The sequence below is a fragment of the Chiloscyllium plagiosum genome, chromosome 13 (genome assembly GCF_004010195.1).
Source record: "Chiloscyllium plagiosum isolate BGI_BamShark_2017 chromosome 13, ASM401019v2, whole genome shotgun sequence".
Classification (NCBI taxonomy): Eukaryota; Metazoa; Chordata; class Chondrichthyes; order Orectolobiformes; family Hemiscylliidae; genus Chiloscyllium; species Chiloscyllium plagiosum.
In genome coordinates this window covers 4,636,367-4,654,835 of record NC_057722.1, presented here as the reverse complement: position 1 = coordinate 4,654,835, position 18,469 = coordinate 4,636,367, and the positions used below count along the sequence as shown (strand labels likewise).

The following is an 18,469-nucleotide window of genomic DNA, read 5'->3' as shown; positions in this document are numbered from 1 at the left end:
CATTTCCCCTCCCCCCACCTTGTCTCAGTCAAATCCCTCAAACTCAGCACCGCCTTCCTAACCTGCAATCTTCTTCCTGACCTCTCCGTCCCCACCCCACTCCGGCCTATCACCCTCACCTTGACCTCCCTCCACCTATCACATTTCCAACGCCCCTCCCCCAAGTCCCTCCTCCCTACCTTTTATCTTAGCCTGCTGGATACACTTTCCTCCTTCCTGAAGAAGGGCTTGTGCCCGAAACGTCGTTTCTCCTGTTCCTTGGATGCTGCCTGACCTGCTGAGCTTTTCCAGCAACACATTTTCAGCTTCCTTAAGTAATAAACCAAGTATTGGAATGACGTTGGTAGCTTATTTTATTGTTGGCATTCGAGAGAGTAGAGATTTGATGAGACTAACTTGGTAATTATCTGTTGGTGTACACTTGTAAGTCTACATGTATGATAATGTGTACGTGAAAAGATAAGTATACCCAAGTCAGAGTAGGCTTTTCTGTGTGAGTGGTATATGTAGATGTGTGTGTGCATGTGCACAAATGACATTGGTCTATTCACCTTATCTTTGCCCCTCATTGTTTTATAAATCTCTATATAAGTTCACCCCCTCAACCTTCTAACCTCCAGTGAAAGAATCCCAACCTATCCAGCCCATTTTTAAAACACAAACCGTCTATTCATACCATTCAATCTCTTCTGAATCCTCTCTAGATTAACAATATCCTTCCTATAGCAGGCTGCCTGGAACTGGACATAGTACTGCAGAAGAGGCCTCACTAACATCCTGTACAACGTCAACATGACGTCCCAACTCCTGTACTCAGTGGTTTGAGCAATGAAGGCAGGCATGTTAAATGCCTTCTTAACCACCCAACCCCTCTACGTCTGACGCAGATTTCAAAGAATGAACCCCTGGATTTCTCTGTTTTACAACACTACCCAGGACCCTACCATTAATTGTCCTGTCCTTCTAGAACAAAATCGATCAAAAGTGACTCATTCAGTTGCAAACTGTTTTGATGTGTTTGATTAGTTGAAAAATTAAAGTTTTTCAGTTCAGGAATGTATGCTGCTGATGACAGAGCTTGCTGTTGTTCTACCTGAGGGCCAGTGATATGTTCGCAACAGAGAATAGGTGTTTAAATCTGGCATGATGTATCTATATATATAAAATGGACACTCAACCAATTATAAAAACCATATTGTATTAAATACAATTAAAGCCTGGAAGATAATGCGGCAAGACGAGGGTAATTCACAAAAACCGCTCCTTATACTCCTATAAGTGATTTTCAATGGGGGCACACAGATGCTACATTTAAAACCTGGAGGTCCAGGGGTATTTCTCGCTTAGGGAGGTTATGATTCTTTTGAACAGCTGCTCCAGAAATTTGGACTGCCTAATGGAGACCTTTTTCGATATTTCCAAATTTGAGATTATATACAGAAGACCACCACATTATTGGATAGCTCTTATAAATCGGATAGGGAAAGAAGAGTGCTATGGCCAATGGGTCCACCCTCGGTCAGCACGCTTTATCACTCATTACAGAACGAAGTATCGGAAGACATGGAACAATTGTTTAAAACACAGAATCAGGAATTGGGGTTGGAAATCCCTTCAGAAATGTGGGACAACATCTGGGAAAATGCCAGAAAGATCTCCATTTGTAATAGAACCCAAACTATTCAATTAAAGATACTCCATAGGACTCATATAGCACCAGAACAATTGGCGAAAATTTAGGGCAGGAACATCTCCAATGTGTCCTAAATGTAAAATAGAAGTGGGCACTCTCACACATTGCTTATGGACATGTCATAAGATCCGCAAATACTGGACCAAAGTAGCAAATGCGCTGACAGAAATCTTGGGAGCAGAAATTGGAGTAGATCCAGTATTTCTTCTGCTGGGCTTCTCGAACCTGCCTTCCCTGGATGTGCACGGGAGGAAATTATTTACCATTCTCTCCTTTTGTGCAAGGAAAAATATCTTGGTAAACTGGGTAGCTGAGGCCCCTCCAGGACTTTCGAATTACTACAGGTTAATCAGGGAATGTATTCTCCTTGACTGACAAATATGGTGCACCAAAAAACTGAATTATTATATAAAATATGACAGCTCTTCCTGAATTACATAGATACAGATATTTCAGCCTGTCTTGTATGTATTTGTTACTGTTACTGCTTTGTGATGACTGCTTCTCTCTTTCCCACCCACCCCTCAGAAACCCAGCAAGTCCCTGCCCCTCCCGCCTTCCGGCCATTCTAAGGGAGCCTGCCCTTACACCCCTTCCGGCTCTTGGTCTGCACCATGCCTCTTCCAGCCACTGAGGACAGCCTGTCCTGTTTCCCCAATCCCACCCCACCGCACCCCATCCCCGCCCTTTGCACCTTCCAGCCACCTGTAGGACTGCCCGCCTGGTACCTTCCGGGGTGACAACGCTGAGGACAGCCTACACGTCTTCCGGCTCTGTCTACCCCTATGTACCATCTGGCTCTCGTCTACCTTGACATGCCATCCGGCGTGTGGATTGCCCTGACCCACCTTCCGGATACCTCTCAGGCAGCCTGTCCCTCTCACTGGGATGACGGCACACAGGGAAGGCCACAAGCCTTCTGGCTCTCAGCCTGTCCTTACATATCTTCTGGCTCTCGGCCACTCCGATACACCTTCTGGCCACCTCTAGGACAGCCCATCCTGATTATCCCTTCTCAGGATGACAGCGCCCAGAACAGGCTACCCACTTTCGGGGCGGCCTATCTGCCCTCCAGCTCTCGGGGTGACAGCATTCGGGACAACCTATGCGCCTCCTAGCTCATAGTGAGGCTTGCCAGACCCAGGGACACACAAGACAGAATCAATTACCAAAAACAGAGTCCACTCCCAAACTCCAGGACACGGTAAAATGCTCACCTCCCATGACACACATACGGGTGTTGTCTTTAGAGAGGCCTAGTCCACTGACAAGGGCCAGGCCTATCCACAGAAAGAGTTCATCTGGAAAAGTCCATTTTCTCACTGGCTAAGTCCATACACCAAAAAAAATGAAAACACATACAAAAAATAAAGAAAACCAGAGTGCAAGGGCTAAGACCTGACACACACACACTCAACACAGTCCTTTTCTCAGAGTAAAGGAGAAAAGAGTAACACAGGCTATAACCAACCAGTGAAACAATGAGAATGGAGTTACACCTGAAATACATTGACTATGTAAATCAGGCATTATAGAAATCAGTCATCAAAAAAGAAATACCAGTTAACAAAACTGGCTTTGTAAACTATCCAGTTTAGGAATCAGGTTCTCCCAAAAAAAAAGCAGCAACCAACAGTAGCAGTAACACATTGTGACCCAGTCAGTACAGAGTCAGTCCCCTAAACAGAGGAGATTCTAAATATCCTGTTTTTTTTATTTTATTAAACAATACAGTTTACATTAACAGCTGTATACAGAGACTTCTGGCTCTCGGTTGGCACCTACATACCAGCTGGCTCTCACCCACCCCAACACGCCATCTGGCCTGTGGACTGCCCTGACACACCTTTTGGCCAACTCTAGGACAGCCCTTCCCCTTCCTTGTGCCGACGGCATGCAGGGCAACCCACAAGCACTCCGGATCTCAGCTTGCCCCTACACACCTTCTGGCTCTACGCTGCTCTGACACACCCTTCAACCACCTCTAGGACAGCCTGTCCCGATTACCCCTTCTCAGGAGGACAGCGCTCAGAACGGCCTACCACCATGCAGCTAATGGGGTGACTGGCATCGGGGCCTACCTATCCTCCGGCTTTCGGGGCAACCTACCCACCCTCCGGCTCTTGGGGCGACAGCTTTCAGGATGACCTATGAACCTCTCCGCTCACAGTAAGGCCTGCCAGACCCAGGGGGACACAAGACAGTGCACGTGATAAAACCGACAAGCAACAAGACAGAGTCAGTTATCAACAAACAGACTCCCTTCTAGTACAGAGTTCATTACAATAAACAGTTCTCTTCAAAATGTAGAGTCCATTCCCAGGAACAGAGTGCACTCCAGTATACTAAGTGCGTGTCAGAAATAGAGTCCATTGCTAAAAACAGAGTCCACAACTGAGGGCAGAGTCCACTCCTGAAGGCAGCAAACGCACTCCCCACAGCATACAGGTGTTCATTCTCCAGAGAGTCCTGGCCCATCCATAGACAACCAGGCCCACTCACAGGAACACGGTACATTGTAAAGGTGCAGTTAACTCACAGGGGTTTGGTCCACTCCCGAATGTGAGGTCTACTCCCAAACTCCAGGATGTAGCAAGTGCCCACCTCCCAGCACATGTACAGGTGTTCAGTCTTTACAGAGGCCTAGTCCTAGGACCAGGCCTACCCACAGGAGCAGCTCATCTGGAAGGATGTATTTTCTCACAAGGGCTCATTCCAAACACCAAAAAAGTGAAAGCACATGCCAAACAAAAGAGTGCAAGGGCTGAGCCCTGCCACAAAATCAGCAAGTCCTTTTCTCAAAGTGAAAGAGGAACACACAGGCTGTAACCAATCAGTGAAATAACTGTTCACTAATAAGAACTGAGTTACACCTAAACACACATTGTCTGTATAAATCAGGCAGTTTAGAAATCAGCCCTCAATAAAAAAGGAATACCAGTTAACAAAAACTGGCTAAATAATTCAGCCAGTTCAGGAATCAGGTTTACTCCCCTTCCCCCCCCCCCCCCCCCAGGTTAACAGCCCCAATCAGGGAACTCATTCTCTGAGGACCACTTGGCTGACCTTGTTAGAATCACTACAGTTTGCTGACTTGAGTTTGATAATCCAGAGAGAGAGGGTGGGGAAGAATGCAGAAACCAGTTCATTCAGTGAGATGACATCGATAAAAGCTCGTAATTGCGGTTCCCAAAAGCAGGGTTGGGTTGATGTCCTGAGGAAGTATAGTTAAAGTTTGCAGGAGGTAGATGAATTCTTCAGAAGCTGGAAATTGCAGAGTTATCACTGAGGAAGACATCCTACAAGGCTGTTGAGACATTAGTTTAGGGGATCAGGTTTAAGTTGTCCAATGAGCTATGTTAGCAGCTTGTTACAAGCTATTGTGAAGTGATATATGAAGAAAATAATATCGATGAACGCACAGAAGTTTGCAGATAGGGAAATTGATTACATTAGTGCAAGTTGAATACTGAGCTTTAGATAGGGATGACCCTTCACTGTGATTTTTATGCCTGTAAAGATAGTGTTGGAAGTTCATGATTTTTTTTCCTTTTGTGTCATGAAGGCTATTGATCTTTTGTTAAATGTACATTGGCAGCCTCCTTTGAATATTTTCAGTGACTGACCTCCATGACAACAAAAAAAAGGTCTATCAAGTCATATCTCACTCTGAGACAAAAACGGCAATTACTGGAGAAACTCAGGAGATCTGGCAGTATCTGTGGAAAAAGAAAGCAGCATTAGTGTTTCAGGTCCAATGATCGTCCTTCAGAACTTTTCACTCGCAATGATCTGATCTGTCCAGTATTGCCATCATCTGCAGTCATAACCTTAGAAATGAAGCGAGCATCCTTGACATGCCAGAACAGCTCAGGGTTTGAGGAATTTTAGCTACAGTGTTACTTTGGAGAAGCTGACTGTGTTCTCATTGGGACAAAGGAGAGTTAGGAAAATTGATAAAGGTATCCAAAATTCTAAAAACCTTACATCAGGGAGACAAACACTGTTCTCGTGGTCCAAGGATGAGGAGATGCTAATTTTAAGAATTTAGGAAGAAACACAATGGAGAAAAGAGGACTTTTTTTTAAACTCAGTGATCAATAATGAAGTCATATCCCATGAAGTCAAGATATTTAATGATTTCAAGAGAAAATTGAATGGGCATTTGAGGAAAATAAAGTTGCAGGGCACCAGGACTGTTTGGATTGTTTGGTAAAGAATTTGTTTCAATGGGCTGAGTAGCCTCCTCTGTGCTGTATGATTGCCGTGTTTTCAGATTAATACTCAAGATGGGAAGTTGCTAGGTACAGATACTGCACCCCACAGTCAATTGCTCGCTGTTCGTTACAGAGCACAACTCGCTGAAATATGGGCATCTTTTCAGCTGTAGATGTATGATCTAGAGAGTTCAGAGGAAGAAAAGTAAGAGACAAAAATTGGCACTCAGTAACAGGAGTCCCTTGGCACAGCAGTGTATTGGCAGCAACTGCTTACTGGCTTACAGATTTTGAAGTGATTCCAATTGTGTAGGAAGTCCTGTGCTTATATCTCGCCCGTTTGTTATCCTCTTTCTCAGCTCGCGCGTGGAGATGGGGAAATGGATTGAGGACTTGACCATGGCCATTGAGGTGGTGAAGAAATCAAATGAGAAGAGAGACACAATGCTGGAAAGCAACATCTCTGATTGTTCAAACCGTAAGTTAATTAGTAAAAATGATTATGGATTGACTTTATTCTTAATATACCATCAACAGTGGGTACAGGAACGGAGGAACCGGTATTTAATTCTGTTCATAATTCAGTTCTATCCGATATCCAGTATTTACCTGGGAAATGAATCACATCCATCAGTAACATCCATGTAACTTGCTCCATTTTTCTTCATCCCTACTTTACATTTCTGGTTTCATGCCTGGCTATTGCAAAGTGATAGTGAAGCATAATATAATGATTTGCTTTTAGTGAAAGGGAGGAAATATTCTGTAGCTCCGTCTTCAGACATGTTATTGTGGTACCCAGCTAAGTGATTCAACTTCTATGTGTCCTGAAGTATCAAAATCCTTGTGTATGATCAGTGACTGTAAAGGTGTCCAACAAAAGCTGAATTCCCAGTATATTTTCCATTTAGAGATCTAAGCTTTCACTTCTGAGTAATGTTATTGAACTGATGTGATCTGCGACTCCCCGTGAATTCTTCAATAAGGATTAAGAACCCAGTTCTTCAATGGACCTGATTGTGGCAATGGAATGCCTAGTTTGTTGTTTTTTTTTTAAACTAATGATGATGTCAGCTAAAGTCTTTTGTATTGGGAAGTCATTACAATTTCAGACTTGGCAGTGATCATTGTTTCATTTTCATTCTGCTAACCAATGATACCTTGACAGCAATTCCTGTATGGTTTTTTGAAGCCTAATAGTCAGATAGTTATTCTTCTTTATGCATTTATCCTAATATTCCCAGGATCTTCAGACGAAGTGTCACTGGAGCAGGAATCTGAAGACGATACTCACTCCTCCCACAGTTCGTTGGAAAAGCAGACCCACCACCGTGCCAACACCACAATGCACGTGTGCTGGCATCGCAACACGAGTGTCTCCATGTTGGACCACAGTGTTGCAGTGGAGGTACCCAGCAGGGCACTCTTACCACCTCCTACACCTCAGGATAACCCAGAGCCACACACAGTACAAATAAGGCCATGTGTATCCATTCTATCAGCTAAAGTGAAATCAATCTTTAACTTCCTCTGCCAACTATTGCTTGGACTTTGGAAATTAAATTGACAAACCAAAACTATTTTCTTGTTATTGAGAACTGGCAGCGTTTGATTTAGTAATTCCATTGTGAGTGGGAAGTATTGGATAATCTGAGTTGTGAAGTTGTCCTTTGTATTGGTCACAGGATTCCAATTCTGTGACACATTGATTTTTCTTTCAGTTTAATGCACTTTTCAGCTTGAAGGAATGATCTGCAATGAATCTTCCTCAGTCTGGTAGCCTGTTCAGGGTTGACAAGTCATATGTATAGGAGGTCTTGAGTCTAAAGTTTTCAAGAGGTTGGAGACCAGATTTGTGATCAGTGGCTGTGCCACTAAAAAGAAAGATGTGCATTACATAATGCCTTAAGTGACAACTAGCTATCTCCAAATCACTGTACAGCCAGTGAAATATATTTAAAGTGTAGTCATTATGTAATTTTTAAAAATGCAACACCAAGTTGCAAACAGTAAGCGCCCAAAATGTGATAAATGATATTTAATTTTTTTTTGTATAATGCTAATTGAAGGATAAATATTGCCCACAACACTGTCATTAACTCCCTGGGTCTTTTTTAGAATAGTGCCATGGGGTCTTTGTCTACTTGGGAAGGCAGAAGAGACGTTGGTTTAATATCTCACCTGAAAGATAAGTGTCTGACAGTGCAGCAGTCCCTCAGCACTGCACTGGAACCTAGGTTTTTGTGCTCATGTTTCTGGAGTCTGAAAGCCAAGTTTTCACCAACTGAACCCCTGTTTCCACCATGACTCCATACCAACAAGACTGAAGAACTGGCCAATGTGAGTAATATGCATTCCAGGAAAATACCCATTTGAAGTTAGTTTGGTTTAATCAGGGAGCATGGCTGGGCTTCAACAATCCTCAGCCTGATGTTTGGGGTCCAGATGGTATGACAGTTTGCACTGTTTGGGGTGAATGCTGTTAGTACACAGTGGGACAGGACAGGATTATAGGAGTTTTAAATATTCCAATTCACATTCGCCAGCTTTTTACTTCAGAATGCATTGTAGTTTTGATCAATCAGATTGAGAAACTTCCTGAAACTTCTACTGGCTAGTGCATTGCACACCCATATTGGATCACGTGTAGTTTACATCCTTGATCCTAGCACTCGGGCCTGGCCCAGAGCAAGAAGCAAAGGTTTTGATTTATTTTGCCATTGTCCCAGATGGTCCTCTACTTCCCTACTTTAGGTTGTTGGAATTTATGTACGCTGACTTATACTTTAAAACTGATTGCACATAATGTGAAGCCTGGGTTATCTCATGGTCTGGAAACACACTACAGTTGCTCTATCACTCATTTCTCATTGCTGTTTAATTCGAACAGGCCCCTTGCAGCACCTTCTTCACAATGCTTCCTTTTCTTTCAGCTCATCCACATTCTAGACTCTCTGAGAGTGACAATCATTTCCTTTATTTCTCTCATGCAGCAAGTTCCTGCTTCCTCATCTGTGAAGTGACTGGGTCTTCTTCTCTGTGCATTCTTAAAGACGGCCTGCTAATTTTCATGTGCCAGGGATGTCACAATTTGAGTCAGTTGATGACCCGATAATGAAGGGTTTTAGTAAAACATTGGTCTGAGTGGCATAGAAACCCATCAGCCATTTGGAATGTTTCTGCTGTGGCCTCTCTTAACCCAGTCAGACATACCCAGTGGAAAGGCTCCTGTCAACTGTTTGAATTTATTCTTTGCGTTTCATCCTCTGTCTTCCTACAGTGAATGTAACAACACAGGGCTAAATAGCTCTTTTGTAATATATTGATAAGGACTTCCCAGCATACTCCCTTGGTCGAAGCAACCGGCTGGCTAAGGAGAAGTGGCCGCACTTAAAGAACTCCTTCATTAGTTTTATTAGGACCATATGAGACCTGTGTGGAAAACAAAGAATCCCTACAGTGTGGAAGAGGGCCATTTGACCCATTGGTTGTGCACCGACCCTCTAAAGAGCATTTCCCCATTCTCCTACCCATTTCCGTTCCCACCTGTAACCCTGCATTTATCACGACTGACCCACCTAACCACATCTTTGGATTGTGGGAGAAAACAGGAGCACTCAGAGGAAACCCAAGCAGGCACAGGGAGAAGATGTGAACTCCACACAGACAATTGCCTGAAGCTGGAATTGAATCCGGGTGCCTGGTGCTATGAGGCAGCAGTGCTAACCACTGAGACACCATGCCACCTGTACCCTTCTGCACTGCATAAGTCTGCAGAGCTTCTGAAGAAATAGTGACCATTTTCTTAAGATAATGTTACAAATAGGCTACTTGACTGCTAGTACTTTGGTCTGTTGGATAGTCTGTTGGCCAGTAGTTCGTGTGAGAAAGATTGGGGAATGGGGATGAGCCCAGTAAAGATATGGGTTGAGTATATACAGGCCTACAATCTTCGTCCATGTCATATCGTAGTGCATTTGTATAGCATGCTCGACCTAACTCATAGACTTATCATGGGAAAAATGATTTTAGCGAGTCTGATTATTGTGACTGTGGTATATTTAACAGTTTCATTATGACTAAAGTTTAACCTAAGTAGTCAGCACATTCATTTCCGAGAATCTAATCGTTGAGCTCCCTTTAAAAGGTATTGACAAATATTGCTATATTTTTCCTTTGACAAAATTTGGTCCGAGAACCATTCACAAACTCTGCATTAAAGGGGTCACACAGAGTGTGAGAGATCTGGTGCCCACCCAGAGAAGGTTAGCATTGCCTATTAATGTTAATCCAACCTGTCATATGGGAAGGGTGTTGCCAGCAGGAAGGCCCTGGGTGATGCGAGAAAAATGTTTTTCACTCAGCGAATGTTTAGGGAATGGAATGCATTGCCTGGAAGGCAGGTTCAATGGAAGTATTCAAGAGGGCATTGAGTGATTAATTATATAGAAATAGCATGCAGAGATATGAGGGAAACGCAGGGGAGTGGCACGAGGTAATAAAACTGGTGCTAGCACGAAGGGCAAAATGGCCTCCTTCTGTACTTTAATGAATCTATGCTATTCCTGCTTGATGTTGTGCAAATAGTCTTGGGCAGGTGCCACTGTAACTGGTCTTGATCTTGAGTGAGGGACAGATGAAACCAGTCTGGCTCCCTCTTCTTCATTGTTATCCAGGGGTCCAGTGTGCGTAGGCAAAGCAGGGTCAAGCTTAAAGATGGTGACCTCACAGTTGACTGGCTTGATGGAAGTAGAACAGTCACTCTGGCTGGAGGATCATCTGTACCTATGGAGCTATGGCCAAGAGGTTATGGCACCTTCATGAGAGGACAAACAATAAACCAGATAGAAGAAATAAAAAGAGAGTTGGCATTAATAATCAGTTGAAACTGAGAATATTTTGTAAGACTAATTTTGAATGGAATTTTGTCAGAACTGTAAGCTGAGAGTTACTGATGTAGTTTGTTCTTAGAACTGGCCATTTTGTGACATCTCGATTACTAACATGTGTACAATGTATTTCCTAACTGACCTTATTTAACTTACTGCTGTCATGTTTCTGCCTTTCTTACTTGTTGCTCCCATCTCCACACTCGCTTTCTCACGGACGTGCTTAGTTTTCTGTTCCTCTGCCATCTCTCCGGAGCTTCCTCTGCACTACCTTCTGGGCCAGGGCCAGAGGCCTAATACCATCACCCATGTGTGCTGGTACCGGAATCAGAGCCTTTCGCTGACCGATTACCTTCGCATGTTTGAGGTAAACCTGTTCATCAGTTGCCATTGTGAATCTGTGTTTGTAAGTGAGTCAGGGGAGACTGAAGCTTCTTTGCAGTATTATGTTTTGTGAATGACACAAGCTGCACATACAAGGAAATATCAGGTCCAGCTTACGTTGAGAGATCTGTCCTTCTGCAAAGCTGTAGTTTGCAATGTGTGCTTAGCCTCAATATTCTGTGCACAGGGACAGGAAGTCTCTGCCTTGCTTGCATTCCCTGATGTCTATCCAGGAGCTGCTCTCAAAAGGTTGGTTATGGATGAGCTTGGATTTGGATGTGATTTTCTCCAGCATCCAATAATGCTTTGACACTGTCTGTGCTGAATACTGAGGTTTTCTTGCAGCTATTCCAACACTAACCTTGATTAGAAAGTATCTTCAGGAAATCAGAGAATGTGGAAGCAAAGTGACATACTGTAAATATCTCTGTGTGAAGCTTGTGTTTTGACATGAACTTACAGCACAGAAATATTCCATTCAGCACAATTGGTATCTAACGAAAAAGCCTCCTTCTACTTCACATCATTGAACAATGTCAGCATGTCTCTCCTATCTAACTCCCCATTAAGTACATCAATACCAATCACGTTAATCACTAGATGCTGTGGCGAGTTTGACATTCTCGTCTCTCTAAGATTTTTGTTTCTGGATTCTTAATGGGATAATTTCTGGTAACGTAAAGCAAAAGGAATATTAAACAATTCCAGTTACAGACAGAACCTCTGAAGGTTTCAAACATCAATAGTAGATTTCTTATGACTGAATGTTCATCGCTGGTTGCCAATGGTAGTTGATTGAGTTGTATTTTTCCTGATTTCTAGCCTGTTGGCAAGTTGCTCGTTGTTTATTAGATTGGATTTGCTTTCAGCACAAAGGTGGTCATTCTCAGCTGCTCTGTAAAACAGGAGTCATCTTATTTCACTCTGATAGACCAGAGCTATTGAGCTCTGATACCTGTGGGCTTTGGGGATAAGGGCTACCTTGAGAAAATGACATTGCAGAAGATGGTTAACCATGAGCTGCTCCAGTCGCAGAGAAGACCTCGTCATGTTCCTGTGTAACTTCTAAAGCTCCACAAGCTGCATAAGTTATTGGCAGAGCCATGGCACTGTGTCGAAGTGGTTGTTTCCTTTTTATCTCTTTCCTCAGTGGTAGGATGCCCAATTATCTCCTAAGAGAGTGCTCCTTGTTTAGTATGATGGCAACTATGCAGTGCTTGCTGACCACTCCCCTGGAGGCTCTGCAGTTTTATAGACAATAGGTGCAGGAGCAGGCCATTCTGCTTTCGAGCCTGTACCACCATTCAATATGATCATAGCTGATCATCCTCAGTCAGTATCCTGTTCCTCCCTTATCTCCATAACCCTTGATTCCACTATCCTTGAGAGCTCTATCCAACTCTTTCTTAAACGAATCCAGAGACTGGGCCTCCACTGTCCTCTGGGGCAGAGCATTCCACACACCCACCACTCTCTCGGTGAAGAAGTTTCTCCTCATCTCTGTCCTAAATGGCCTACCTCTTATTTTTAAGCTGTGTCCTCTGGTTCGGGACTCACCCATCTTATCTTCACACACATTCTGTTTTTTTACCCTTGGAGCAAAGTGGTGAACTTCTGACATCCATTTGGACCATGCATGAATTCTCCTTCCAAAACCACCAGGTCTCCGGGTGAGTCTTGAACCACAAGACCCCCATGGCTTGGAGTGAGACCCTAACCTGAACACTCTCTCCTCATGGGAAAGATGGAATTAAAATGATTGCAGCTGCCTACTCCTTCGAGCCCTGCTGCTATTGTGCAGTGTCCTGATGGAAATCTCCAAGATTGAACAGGCAAGTGGATCTCCCACAGGAAGACAGTGGGATCCTCCTTGGTCATTGGGTCCTGATCTACAGTGATTGTTTTACTCACCTGGCCAGACTTGGCAGGAGGGAGGTTGTAGACAAGGCGAGGTCCTGTAATTAAAGGTATTTTTACATTCCCTTATGGGCCAGGAGAGAAGGGAGAGTACTTCACGTGAAAGCCTTTATCCACTGTTGACCTAAGCACCCTTATTGGAGCCACGCTAATCCAGACAACAGGAGGATATTCCTGATTTGCGCCTTTTGAACAGACTTTGAGGAGGTGAGTTACTCACTACAGACTTCCTAGCTTCTCCTCTGCTCTTGTAATCCTTGGTTGGTCCAGTTCAGTTTATGATCTCCAGGATGTTGAATGATAGAGCATTCCACAATGATTCTGGAATCAAGACACATACATATTTATGAGCGTGAGCTGATTGTTTTCCAGATCCTGCTGTGCCTGGGCAGGTTCTTCTTGTCTTTATATTACAGTGATATTCACCACAACATTCTTCCTTTGAGTTAGGCATGTGCTGTTGCTAGTCGAGAGGTTGCCATTGAGATCAATTTTACGAGGCCTGCTTGATTCTGCACTTGATCAAATGCTGCTTTGATTTCTGGAGCAGTCATTCTCATCATCTCTGTGGTGTTTGGCTCTTACGTCCATGTTTGGACCAAGGAGTCTGGAGCTGAGTACTTCAATTAGGAGTCGAACCTTGTGTTGGTGAGCAGGTTATTGGTCAGTAAGTACCAGTTGATGACAAAAGCATTCAACCTCAATAATTTCTATCTGTGAAGATTTTCCACTTGTATATCTTTAATCATCACAGGAATGCATAGGCTGAGGGGAGGTTAAGGACCCTGGCTGGTTTCACAAAGTGGAAAATGCCATACACACATTGTTAGCTATGGCTCAGTCTTCAATTTTCTGAGACTCTCTGTTTCCACTGGCATTCTATACCCATTGTTATATTTTATTGACCACTTTCTGTGTCAAGCATCTAAGCACTGCTCACTGTGTTTAAATGGTTGCCTCTTCTTTCCAGTTCAATTGAAAGCAGCCATAGGACTTAGGTAGCTGAGAGAAGAGAGGTGTAGCACAGAGAGATGAACCGATTTCTGTAATTTAGCATTTTGGGTACACATGATTTTAATAAAACAAGTATTGAACACTCATGCACAAAATATGGTGATGACTACAGTTCCCTGTTGCAGAACCAGCTCTCGGGTTACTTGCTGAGGAAGTTTAAGAACAGCAGTGGGTGGCAAAAACTTTGGGTTGTCTTCACCAACTTCTGCCTCTTCTTCTACAAGACACACCAGGTATGGGTCCTGACTGTGGTAAAGTTGTGATTTCGCTTGGATCATCTTGTATCTTTGGATGTATTATAAGTAATCAGCATTGTCTGTAAGCCTGAAATTATAATGTTGATAGTTACATAATCTTACGCATACTGTTAGAATACGTAGAGGTGTTGAAAGCATTTCTGAGGCGCATCAGTAGATGAGCATTAGTGGGAGACACAGGTAGAAGTACGTGTGCAGTTTAGATAGACAAAGCCTGAGCAGTGACAATAGCAGTGGGCGGCACGGTGGCACAGTGGTTAGCACTGCTGCCGCACAGCGCCAGAGACCCGGGTTCAATTCCCGCCTCAGGCGGGTCGGTGTGGACTTGTTGGGCCGAAGGGCCTGTTTCCACACTGTAAGTAAGTAATCTAATACCCAAGATTAAATAGCATACTTCCCCATTTAGGTTGCGTGTGACCACTTGGAGAAGTGTAACTATTGCGCTCTTGGGAAACAAACCAATGTGGGTCATCATTCACCTTCATGATAAAATGGGAAAATGAAGGGCGAGAATGCTTAGTTCTGACATTGACAGTACAAGTTCTAAAATGAAATTGTAGGAGTGAAAGTGTCCTGCTTTCATTGCAGGTAAATATACCTGGATATAGCAGAGGATTAGCCACGTTAGAACTGACTCCCATAAGATTCTCATCAGTGAATATGAAATGTTTCGATTCAAAATCAAATTCAGATAATGAAAAAGGATGAGGCGTAATTATAATATTTAGTTGAAACGTTGCTGGTTATTACATCTGGTGAAAATAGTGGAATAATAGATTGAGGAAACTGAGTTATGGAGAAAAGCAGAAAAATCTTGGAGATCTCAGCTTTTGGAAAAGGCAGCTTGATGACAGAGATAGTCAATAAACTGCATTGTAAAATGAATCCCATACAGTAGTTAAACCTAAAGCGCAGATTCAATTTGCCAAAGTCTATTCTAAGACATTGTGTGTCTTCACATAGAATTTTGAAAAATTGGAACAATTTTCTGTCTTGAATAGTTAAGGCAAAACCCATTCAAAAACAATTTGATATTGTGATGTTCCTTATTGGTGGGTGAACAAATATCAATCCTAACGTCGGTTCAGTTTTGATCTTAAGTGTATCGCTGATATATTTTTGGTGATGCAGCAAATAAGGTAAACCTGAACAGAAAGTTGCAAAGGTCCTACATTGATAGATTGAGTGGGCTTCATCCCTAATGTGTGATTCTGTGAGGGCTGAGTTCTGAATAAGGAGGAAGAATCTTAACATTAGAACTGGGTGATTCAGGGCACGACTTTGTGCAGAGAGCAGTGGAAATCTGGAACTCCTCTTCTGCAGAACTGCTGAACCATCTGCAGTAGTTACTGATCTTGGTAGAGTTTTGTTAAACGAGGGCATGAAAGCAGGAACCAAAGAGGGGAGATGGAGTTTGACAAACACATCTGCCATGATGTAATTAAATGCTGGAAGAAGCACAAAGGTCTACTTCTGTTCTCTATCCAATCTGATACTTCTGTAACTGAATAAACAAGATTGATTTACAAGTAATCATTCAAAAACACAAGTAATAATGGTAAGTTGTTTGAGTAGGTCCACATAATGCAATGGTTTTTAACTACTTAATAATAAAAGCATTAACAAGATAAGTGGTCAGTTGAGTTGCTTTTGAAAGGCATAAAGCAAAGTTTGAGCGTTGCCTTCTGATCTACTGATTACATGGTAAAATGATGCATAAAGATATTATTTGTTGTTCCCAGGATGACTACCCCCTTGCTAGTCTTCCTCTGTTAGGCTATGTTGCAAGCATACCCACAGACAATGACCGCATCCACAAAGATTATGTCTTCAAACTGCAGTTCAAATCTCACGTCTACTTCTTCAGAGCGGAGAGCGAATACACATTTGAAAGGTAAGATTCCAAATTCATATCTCTCTGAGTGGAGTAAGACTGAACTCCCACCCTCCGGTATTTCAGTGATTAGTAGAGATTATAATTGACGTATCATGTTCTGACCCCACTCATTTTGTTGCGAACCTATTCTATCCAAATCTAAACATGCTATTTGAGATTTCCAGGTATTTTATAAAAGATGCCCAACCACTTCATGTAAATCAGTGTGTTATATATATTTAGATTTATTGCAGGTATGTTATTGTAGTGTCTGAAACTCTTTCACTGATACCTTGATTCACTGTAATTCACTCCATTAATAAAGTTTCATCCCATTGGTTCGTACCTCTAGTAAATGAGTATTCTTCACATTATAGTTTTTTTTTAATTGAAGCCCTCTCCCCAACTCTATTAGATTTGTCTGGAATGTGACATTTAGAATTGTAGTCCAGTGCAGTATCTGACAGACTAACTCCATTCTCTACTGGTCAAAAGAACTGGACCAACAACTCATGACAGAGCGATGGAATTCAGAGGTTACAAGAAGCCAAAATTAGAGTGGTGGAGAGATTTGTGTGTTGAGAGGCTGGAGGAAGCTACATAGATTGGAAAAGGTGAGATCAGTGAAACGTTTGAATGTGAGAATAATTAACTAAGTTAGAGAGATTGACAGACTGGGAACTGCTGTATAGATAAGCAAGTACAGTTGTGATAGGTGATTGGGATTGGTGAGTTAGGAAATGGGCAGTCTGTTATTACCCACCCTACTCAGAATAACTGAAGTTGTGAAATGGGCCACAGCAGATCTTGCTTTTGAATAAAGATCAACAGACTTTGGGATTCTCCTGAATGGAATTGAGATAGAGCAGTGTGCAAATTCTTTACCTGTGTAGGTGCACGTCACAAGTCGTCCATCGATAAGGCAGCAATGTTAAGAAAAGTTTTGTTGAAAACCGAAATGTTGCTGAAACTTTTTGCTTCACACTGATCAGAGACAAGCACAATGATAAATTTAAATTAATCACAGCAATTTGTATTGCAGGAGAAAAGGGCTGTTCAATTTGGTGAAAAATTGACAGATTGGCTGAGGCTTTGCCATGGAGAAAGCAACAAGGTCTATTCCCAGCCTTCTGGCTCAGTAAATACAAAACCAAATCAGTAAGAATGAAATATAAACATAAGGCAGACTGATTTTTTGACGGCTGGATTGTTGTTGTGTAGGGTTTGGGATGGTGTCAGGGTACATGTGGGTCATAAATAGAGTGCTTCAGTGACTCTCAGCAGTCCAGACATCACCTCCAAATCCTGGAGGTGTTACAGTTCTGCCTCTGTCTCATTGCTACACTCTTCATTTTCCCTTTCAACAGGTGGATGGAAGTTATCAAGAGTGCAACCAGTTCTCCAGGACGGATGGTCCATCTCAGCCAGAAGGATGGTTGGTTGGGCTGAAATATTTGAAGTGCCATCACCTGTAACCTGGAAATCCCTGTGCTGACATTCATATCTGGACATCCTTGGATTGGAGGTCGTTTACAATGCAACACCATCTGGGAAGGAAGTGAACTGACTCATCTCAGCCACTCAGCATTAGGAACAGACCTGGTCACCTTTCAAAGGAATACACCACTCGCATGGTGGTGGAAGAATAGGTTCCCAGGGGGGAGCTAGGTTGGGTCCGGGTTGTTCATTTAATGTCTGCTTTTCAAATGAAACCAATTCCATTCCTGCTATTTAACGGTTTGTTATTGTTTTGTCGAGGGAATTCTCATCCAGCATTTGCAATCTACCAAAGGAGTTTCTTCCTATTTAATAAATAACTTTAGAACCAATGAGGCTGGTTTACAGTGACTTTAGAACCTAATTACAGGGTCCCTAGTTTATGAGCGTCTGACTTACACACGTCATCTCACACAGGAGTGTAATTTTAAACATTTCCTGTACTCTATACTCTCCTGCATTATAGAGACTCCAGAATGAAACCTATTGCAACCTGGACACTGCCTGTTCTTTGGGGATTATTTGATCACTTTAACAGTGCTGTACTGTATAACATGCTGAATTGCAGATGTGGTGTTAAATCAAGGGCCTATCTGCCCCCTCAGATGGGCTTAAAAGATCCCATAACTGATGAAAAGCAGAGAGTGTTCCTTGGTGTCCTGGTCAATTTTGATCCACCACTAAAGATCACCTGAACAGATTATCTGGTCATTAAAGCATTGCTG

The 18,469-nt window shown here is 42.8% G+C and overlaps 1 protein-coding gene across 7 annotated transcripts in view; it reads left to right on the top strand.

Annotated features, from left to right (window-relative positions):
- The window catches only part of farp2 (FERM, RhoGEF and pleckstrin domain protein 2), a 182,375-nt gene extending 164,301 nt beyond the window's left edge, over positions 1-18,074 (top strand). For 3 of the 7 annotated variants that reach the window (XM_043701708.1, XM_043701707.1, XM_043701712.1), the window contains 5 exons: positions 6,270-6,388; positions 7,155-7,318; positions 14,240-14,347; positions 16,114-16,265; positions 17,615-18,074. In XM_043701708.1, the coding sequence (XP_043557643.1) occupies positions 6,270-6,388; positions 7,155-7,318; positions 14,240-14,347; positions 16,114-16,265; positions 17,615-17,696 (625 nt within the window). In that variant the 3' untranslated portion in view covers positions 17,697-18,074. Of the gene's footprint in view, positions 1-6,269; positions 6,389-7,154; positions 7,319-11,026; positions 11,167-14,239; positions 14,348-16,113; positions 16,266-17,614 lie in introns of those variants that run through there. The other 4 variants (XM_043701709.1, XM_043701710.1, XM_043701711.1 and 1 more) reach the window with 4 other exon arrangements.
- Positions 18,075-18,469: the final 395 nt, after the last annotated feature.